This window comes from Habropoda laboriosa, unplaced genomic scaffold (genome assembly GCF_001263275.1).
Source record: "Habropoda laboriosa isolate 0110345459 unplaced genomic scaffold, ASM126327v1 scaffold561, whole genome shotgun sequence".
NCBI classification, from domain to species: Eukaryota; Metazoa; Arthropoda; class Insecta; order Hymenoptera; family Apidae; genus Habropoda; species Habropoda laboriosa.
The window spans coordinates 128,521-136,965 of record NW_017100686.1 but is presented as its reverse complement, the minus strand read 5'-3'; the positions used below and the strand labels follow the sequence as shown (position 1 = coordinate 136,965).

The window sequence follows — 8,445 nt, the reverse complement described above, 5'->3', positions numbered from 1 at the left end:
TAAGCTAAAGTAATTAAAATTTTACTTTACTTATATACTAAATATATTTAGTAAAAGTAATCCGTATTTACATAAATGCAATTTTTAATTAATTACAAACATAAAAGTATAACCTAATTCTTTAAGTGTAAATAATACATACAATTTGATACTTACTATCATTGAAAATAGGTAAAGCAAGAAGTAATATCCAAACAATTCCGCTGACATATAAACAGAAACACAGTGGTCGTTCCCATTTCAATAAAAATTGTATTATTTTTCCAGATCCTGCCCCAGGATCGGTTAACAAAGCCATATTCAATTTTATTCGTTAATCCTATATGTGTACATACTTTCCATCATTATCTAAATATCACTTTCTATTATTAAATAATAAAAATATTCAATTTTTTTTATTTATCTTTCATTTAATAGTTTTACGTTGTAAAATAGATTGCCAAAAATTTTTTGCTTTTCTGGAATACATAATTTTCTTTACATTTGACGATAGATATTGAAGTTTTTTTAGTTATAGTTTTTGAAAGTTCATTTCTCCGATTCTCCACAACTGAAATACATGTCATCAAAATAATGTTTTTGAAAAACAGATTAGCGTTAATAAACCAGAAATGAAAAAATCAAGATATTTCGAAAATCGTCGTTGTCGATATTTTTTCCACTTCAAATGTGTGAAGTATCGGCACGTCTCTATTTAAAAAAAAAGGCGCTTAAAAATATCTGCGATACTCATTAAATACACATGTATAACGATTAGAGATTAAAATTTTTAGTAAAAATCCCACAGCTGGTTAGAATTAACAGTCAACCGGGGCAAGAAGTTCAAAAACTATTAATCCGATTGATATAAATCTTATTATAAGAACGTATATATACAGGGTGGAACAAAAAAGCTTTGTTCACCTGGAATATTTCCGTTATTTGTAATAATATGGAAAAATGTTATATACAAAACTTACATCATATAGGGAAGATATAATGTGATGTAAATACTTTTTACGTGGGTGTAGACATATGCTATATTTTTCTACTATGGTGTAAAAAAACATTATTTTATTTTTTCGTATGATGTAGAATACATGTTCAATATAAGAGATACAAATGTAACACTGTTTTATCTTATGACAAGAACAATAATAAATTCTCTTTAACACTAGAAGGACCAACCAGGTCAAAATGACCCATTAATAATTTTACAAAAAAAGTGAATGTTCAATACTGATAAGCATCATCGTTTGTAACTCTCTGACTTTATTTATTGCATGTGTACTTCTATTTGTATCAATATGAATTAAATTTTTTAACTACGTTTTATAATAGTTATATAAAAAGTCACTTTTGTAAAGTTGTTAATGGGTTATTTTAACCCAGCCTTCTAGTGTTAAAATAGTATAAGTCCAATTTTGGAAGAAATTAGTTAAAACGAGTTTCAATTACAAATCGACGTCTCATTTTTAATATTCTGAATATTAAAATCAAGTATATTTCAATATCCCTACAAATTAAACAATACAACATGAATAAAGTCCTTAAAATAACATTTTAATATTGTATCAGAGAGTCATTCTATTTATAAATTCTTTATAGTAAAAAATAACAATATTTCTAAATAGGTTAAAATGTAAACCTCCTAATATCTTAAATCAAAGAAAAGTGGACTTGTACTCTTCAAAAATCTTAACACACTTATGCTTATGCACATAAACCTAATGCAAACATATATTTTTTCTTTAAAATTGTAATCTTTGGTATCGACTTTTATGTTATGAAAAATAGTAAATATAAAACAGAATTTCATTAAAAATAATAGAAATATTTTCAATGGAAAATGTGTTACTATACCATATATTATGTTTAAATTTTAATAGAAAAGCATAGTAATCTCAAAAATTTGTTACAAATTAGAAGTAAATTGCTACATATCATTAAATTCTGATGTTATAAGTGGGAAGTTTTGTGTATCTATGAGTAAATCTTCATTTGTATTTACTTTTTCTTCAGGTTCAAATTCATCATCTTCTCCATCGGTTATCACTTGAGGTCCAGTAGATTTGTATTGAAATGCAGAATGTGATAAATCAACTTCAACAGGAAATAATGTTACAGTAGATAATAAGTCTCGTGTATTGGAATAATACTTTGCTAACCCAGCAGCAAATTTTTGCAATTGCCACACAACATCTTGAACATGTTTATTGTCTAATAATTCAAGTTTTACAAGTACATCTGATCTAAGTTTAGCAAACTTTGCACGAGCTTCTTGGCGACACCTCAGCACTAATCGATATTCATAATTGCCTGTTTCTACTCGATAAAGAGGTTCTTGTAGCGCTGCACAACTTTGTTCTTCATCATCTAATTCTTTCACTTTTAAACAATAAGAAAGATATTCAAATTTTGCATCAGCATATTTACTAATAGTTAATCGAGTATCAGGAATAGCTTTGTGAAGATATGTGCCTAAATCATTTAATATAGGTTTTAAAGTTTTTAAAATTGTTATTCCAAATTTTTCCATTTGTCTGTGTTGTTCACCAAATTGCCTGAAAGCTTCACTAGCCCGCGGTTGTGGTTCTCTAACTCCTATTGCAGCAAAGGCATCTCCAAATACTGAAAAATATAATATAATATAGCCTTAATTTCCAAAAATACACATATAGGATAGTTCATATAAAATGATACAAGCTATTTTCTCAGAAACTATTAGGAATGATGAAAATATTTTTTCGACATTTCATGGGTCACTAAGTCAGTTATAAAATAAATGAAGTAGCATTACTTCTCCCCCTGCCCCCACAGAGAGACAATGGACCCCTCATTTTCTCAATAAAACGGGGATATTTAATGGCCTTTGCACTCGGCAAATTTCATACTTCTGGATCTTTATGAAATTTTATTAAAAATAAAATAGTGTAACTCACACAATAAGAAAGGACATAAAAGAACGAATCTTCACTATTTATACTTCTATTGCTCTACAATTATTACAAGAACGAAAAAAACATTCAGTAAAGAATAAATAAGTGTGAAGAAGTAATTGAACATCGTTTTAAACATTTTTAAAAGAAAATTCCAGTTCAAAAAGCATAAATTAAAATACAAATTACTTTTTTCAACTGAATTTACTGTGTGAAATAGTTATCACTATTGTGTAAATAATTACACTATAACTGATCATTGCATCTCTTCAATTATGCATTATAGTAAGAAATATTTGATATACACATTTGTTTTTAAATAAATGATTACGAAGTATAAAAATTGTGTGTCCTATCCCACTTTTCTGGGGGCTAGCAACAATGTCTCATTAATTTTATAAAAGAGACCAGTGAATAAATAAGTATCGAACAAAATTGTCACTATCTTTAAGAATTCTTAAGAAAATAATTTCTAACACTTTATATGGACTGCTCTGCAAATTATGATATGTATATGATTTTACAATTGAATAACTTAAGAGTCTATAACATAATAGTCTTAAAAAAGTATTTTAAATATAACTTAATTAAAAATTTGTAAGCATACCTTTATATATTTGGATTAAATCAAAAAAAGCATGCAAGGTAGATTTAGCGTGGGAAACTAAACCCCTATACAAATTTTCTGTGCGCTGTAATGCCATTAATCGTTGTACAAGTGCATCATTACAAAGAATAGCACGAGATAGTCCAAGTGCATCTGCTGTTGCACTTCCCATTCCTTCAACTAATCTATGTTTAACCTGAAATTTAATTTATGCATTAGAATTATTTATAATAAATTTATTAGGCAATACATACATTATATACCTTTTTTAAAGCTATGTCAAGAGTGCGACCTTGTTTAGGATCAGCATGTAACTTATTATAATTAATACTGACTTGAGAATCACAAGACTGTATCATTTTTGCAACTTCCACTTTTGTTTTTCCTCTAACTGACATTCCATTTACAGCTACAAGTTCATCTCCTGCTTGTAAAGTACCATCTACTGCAGCAGGTGTATTATCAAAAATTTGTACAATATATAAACAAGGACACAATGGCGCTCCACCTCCAATACTTATACCTATAAGGTTACTGTTGTCTTTTTGTATTACAACATTGCCAGAAGTGATAGTCATACCCCTGAATAAAAATTAATGCAATAAAAGAATACATGAATATTACTGGACTGAATACTTAGTCCACATAAAAAATATGAATATTTGAAGTGAATAAATAAAATTTAATAAACATATTTATAACAATATTATGCAATGCTTTATATACAGGATCAACTGCAATATGCTATTATTTTCATTGTCAATGAACTGATCACAATTTTGCTTATCACCAAGGATACAGTTTAGGAATGCCTTTATACTCATAACATTATACTTTTTATGTATCCCTTTTAGTAAATTTTTAATTGTGTTATCAATAATAAAAAAATTTCAATTGATCCACTAACAACGAAAATGACACAGATAGCCACATTATGTAGTTCATTCTGTATATATACAATGAGTCATAGAAGCATTAGTACTCTTACACTTATTGGATTCAAATGATTAATAAATAAAATCTTGTGAATCATTAAAGATTAGTCATTTGAACTCAATAACAAAGAGGGTACAAATACTTCTGTGATTTACTGTATATAATACTATCTATACACTAGTGCCATACATAATAATTTTCATATTAAATACCACAAATAATTTAACATTTAATAATGTGCATAGTACTAAATATAAAATGACTCACAATTCAAACTTTGCTAAACAAGCAAAACCTAATAAACAAGTAACAATAAAACATTTAAATACAACTTTATATTAAATAAATATTCAAAAAATTCTTACCTAAATACTATGATAACAATTAAATATTTATAGATATGATAATAAAAAACATTAAAATGTACTTGTAGCAGCAAGCATATCATTAATGAAACTTACATTGTACTGTTGGGTAGATGATGAAGAAACTGATCTTGATTGACCAGTTCTACATCTGGTCTACATTCCATAATGATTAAAAAGAAATGAAGTTTTACAGTTTATAAAATTTTTTAAATACATAATGTACATGAATAAACATAATAAAAAGATTTTAACAAGAAGAAATTTAAAGTGAGGAAAAATAATAAAATATAACAATGCATACATGCGATCTTCCATTGTGGTAATTTGATGCAATTGCACATTAACTGATGGCACGGTACTTAATAGAACAAAATTTTCTTTAAAGTCTGCAGCAAAATTTTTCAAAGTAATATTATCTGTGGATAATATTTTTTCATCTTCTAGGCTATTTCACCGCACCGTAACACATAGGCATGCATGTTACAAGAAAAAGGAAGCATATTTAAATTGAAGTGTAACACATCATTACGTAAATAAGTAGTTTTTTGAAACCAACATCTTATCTTCTTCGAAGAAAAAATCATCATCATAATCCATGCTTGTCATCTGTAATATTGACAACAAAGAAGTTGACATTTAAAACTTCGATTTCATTAACATAATATTGTTCATAAGCAGATGAAAGACGTCAATGAAATATTGAAAAATTTGTACTTTAAAAATATTTTTTAGAGAAACTGTGATGCAATTAGTTTCTAGTGTGTAACATTAAAACATGTACCTTAATGAATCACTTATAAGAAAAACAAATTAAGGTTAGGTGTCAAAGAAACAAGGAGTATGGTACACGCATGCTTCTCAATTTCAATGAATATACATAGTAACTGATATTTAGTCATCATTTTCATGTACTTACATTTATTACATGCATGCTCGAAGAATTCTAAAAAATTGACAACAAATTGCATGAATGTATAATTTTTTATAACAAGCTTTTCTTCTGTCAATAATTATAAAAAAGAATATGCATAACAAAAATAACATATAGAAATTTACAAGAAAGATTTTTCATTGATTATATCAATACCTGCTTTTATTGGTTATTGATATACTTGTTGATAAATTGATACCTGTATATTTATCATATTATGTACTAAAACTTAAATTTACTTTATACTTTATACGTGTTAGAAATAAATTGTTTACATAGGATTTCTATTATACTTGCTACAATAATACATTAACTAAGATACTACATAATAGTAAAACATAAATTAATATAATAAATTATGAAATAAAAAATATAGTATTTTTTTCTTTTCTCTCATTATATTAAGTTATTTTGAATAAATTTTTCGTTCAAATTTGATCAAGTAAATAATCATTTCTTTAAAAGAAAATTTACTAGTAATAAAATTTACCACGTTGGTAATGCTAACTAATGGTAAATTTCTGACGTTCTTTATTTAATGCCAACGTTACCTTGGTGTTCCACGTTGTAGAATTGACGACTGCGCTGCTGGTCCTCCACGTTGCAATCGGGGATGGTAGCCGGTTATGTTATAAAGAAATAGTATAGTTATGTACTGATTCTGAAGTGAGTGTTCGAGAAGTGCAATAAATCGATATTCATAACAGAAACATTAGTTCTAGAATAACGCAACAAAATGAAGAAATTTAGCATTTTGTTATTACTTTTCGTTTCAACAATTACATTCACAATGAATAGAGGTATGCAGTAATATGCAAAATAGAGTTAACCGAAATTTTTCACATTTTGTTATTTATATTAATATTACACATACGTGTGTAACATGTTGACATGGAAAACTATCTTTTCATTAATTTTTTATCGTATACGTAATTTTCATTAAAAATACAATTAATATAACTTTAGAAAATGTTATTTAATATGCTTAAAATAAAATTTTACTGAATCATGTACATTGTATTAATATTTTGTAATAAATTTTACATTGGAAAAATTATTTATTAAATTATTTTTAATTTCTGTTATAGCTTACGCTCAAGAAGATGAAAATATAGATGATATAGTAGATATTGAAGGGGAAGATAATTCCATAATAACAGATGAAGAACCTGAAGATGAAACAACCAATGCCTCATCTGATGCAGATACAACTATATTATTTACTAAACCTGTTTATAATGGGTTATCCACATTAGGTATACATAGTTTTCTAGAACCATATTACATCTTATTCAGTTATAAGGATAGCATTTAATAGTTCATTTATTTTTCTAGAATTACCAGCTGGGAATTTAGTTGAATTACTTGTTGGTTTTACTAATAAAGGTGAATCCGACTTTGTTCTTGAATCTTTGGATGCTTCTTTCCGCTATGCAATGGATTTCAATTTCTATATTCAAAATTTTTCAACTGTCACATATAACAAAATTGTAAAATCAAAACATGAGGCAACACTAGCATATTCATTTATTCCATCAGAAAATTTTGCTGGAAGACCGTTTGGTTTCAATATCAATTTGAATTATAAAGATGCTGTATGTAATGCATTTAATAATCAATTTAAAAAATATTAGTTAAAAAAATTAATAGTAATATATAATTTTGCAGAACGGCGTTGGCTTCAGCGAAGCTGTTTACAATGAAACAGTGCAAATAATAGAATTGGATGATGGTCTTGATGGAGAAACAATTTTCTTATATGTATTTCTTGCTGCATGTGTAATATTAACACTTGTAGGAGGACAACAACTTCTTTCATCTCTTGGACGTAAATCTCGATCTTCTAACACTCGTAAAGCTCCTGTGGAAATGGGCACAGCCAATCCTAATAATGTGGATTATGACTGGTTACCAAAAGAAACATTGAATAGAATTAGTACGTATTATATATTTTAAACCGAGCATAAAATGATAATTACATTTTGTATCAAATTTTTTACAGATAAATCTCCCAAAACCCCCAGACAGAGCCCTAGGCAACGAAAAGTTAAAAAAACATCTGATGACTAATTTCTAACATATGTGTAAATGTGCGTACGCACATACATGTGTATGTGTACATATAATTTAAGCAGATAGATAGGAAGTATGGTTGTACGTTTATAATAATTCTTTCTCAACAAATTTTTATATGCTTGCATCTATGATGTATTCTAGAAGAAACTGAATATCATTGCTATACACTTAAAATATTCAAAAGAAATCTTTTACATTATATGTAATTTATAATGAAACATCTTTAAATAAATTTTATAAATTATGCATAATATTATGAAATGTGATGTAATGTTGTCAAAAAGGAAGGAGAAAAATTTCAATATGAGTCTTTCATATAAATAGTATTAAAAAATCTACATGCATTATCACACCATATGAATATACATACATATTATTATGTAATTGTAAATTTTGTTATCAATCATCACTTCTGAAATGATATTATATCAATAAAACATAATTTTATATAAATTACTTTTTTGTTATTTATAATACATAATTCTATAATGATGGTGTAACTAATAAAATTGTAGTACATAACAGTAGCACCTGTTGAAATGTTGTTGGTAAGTAATAAAGATGGTTCTGCAATACTTAATTTTAGACCCATTTTATAACTATATTTAC

At 26.8% G+C, this 8,445-nt stretch overlaps 3 protein-coding genes across 3 annotated transcripts in view; 1 reads left to right on the top strand and 2 right to left on the bottom strand.

Moving 5' to 3' along the window:
- LOC108576859 (glycosylphosphatidylinositol anchor attachment 1 protein) overlaps window positions 1-298 on the bottom strand; it is a 4,007-nt gene extending 3,709 nt beyond the window's left edge. The window contains exon 1 of the mRNA XM_017939922.1: window positions 158-298. Coding sequence (XP_017795411.1) covers window positions 158-298 — 141 coding nt within the window. The remainder of the gene's footprint in view (window positions 1-157) is intronic.
- Window positions 299-1,915: 1,617 nt separating this feature from the next.
- On the bottom strand, window positions 1,916-4,107 carry LOC108576888 (PRKCA-binding protein). The gene is made up of 3 exons (XM_017939952.1): window positions 3,789-4,107; window positions 3,526-3,721; window positions 1,916-2,610 (listed from the first exon to the last, which is right to left on the bottom strand). The coding sequence occupies exons 1-3, from the start codon at window positions 4,101-4,103 to the stop codon at window positions 1,916-1,918; spliced, it is 1,206 nt and encodes a 401-aa protein (XP_017795441.1). The 5' UTR covers window positions 4,104-4,107.
- A 2,299-nt stretch (window positions 4,108-6,406) lies between these two features.
- Window positions 6,407-7,830, top strand: LOC108576890 (translocon-associated protein subunit alpha). The gene is made up of 5 exons (XM_017939953.1): window positions 6,407-6,560; window positions 6,849-7,016; window positions 7,096-7,355; window positions 7,429-7,696; window positions 7,763-7,830. Exons 1-5 carry the CDS (start codon window positions 6,497-6,499, stop codon window positions 7,828-7,830), a joined length of 828 nt encoding a protein of 275 aa, XP_017795442.1. The 5' UTR covers window positions 6,407-6,496.
- The last annotated feature ends 615 nt before the right edge of the window (window positions 7,831-8,445 follow it).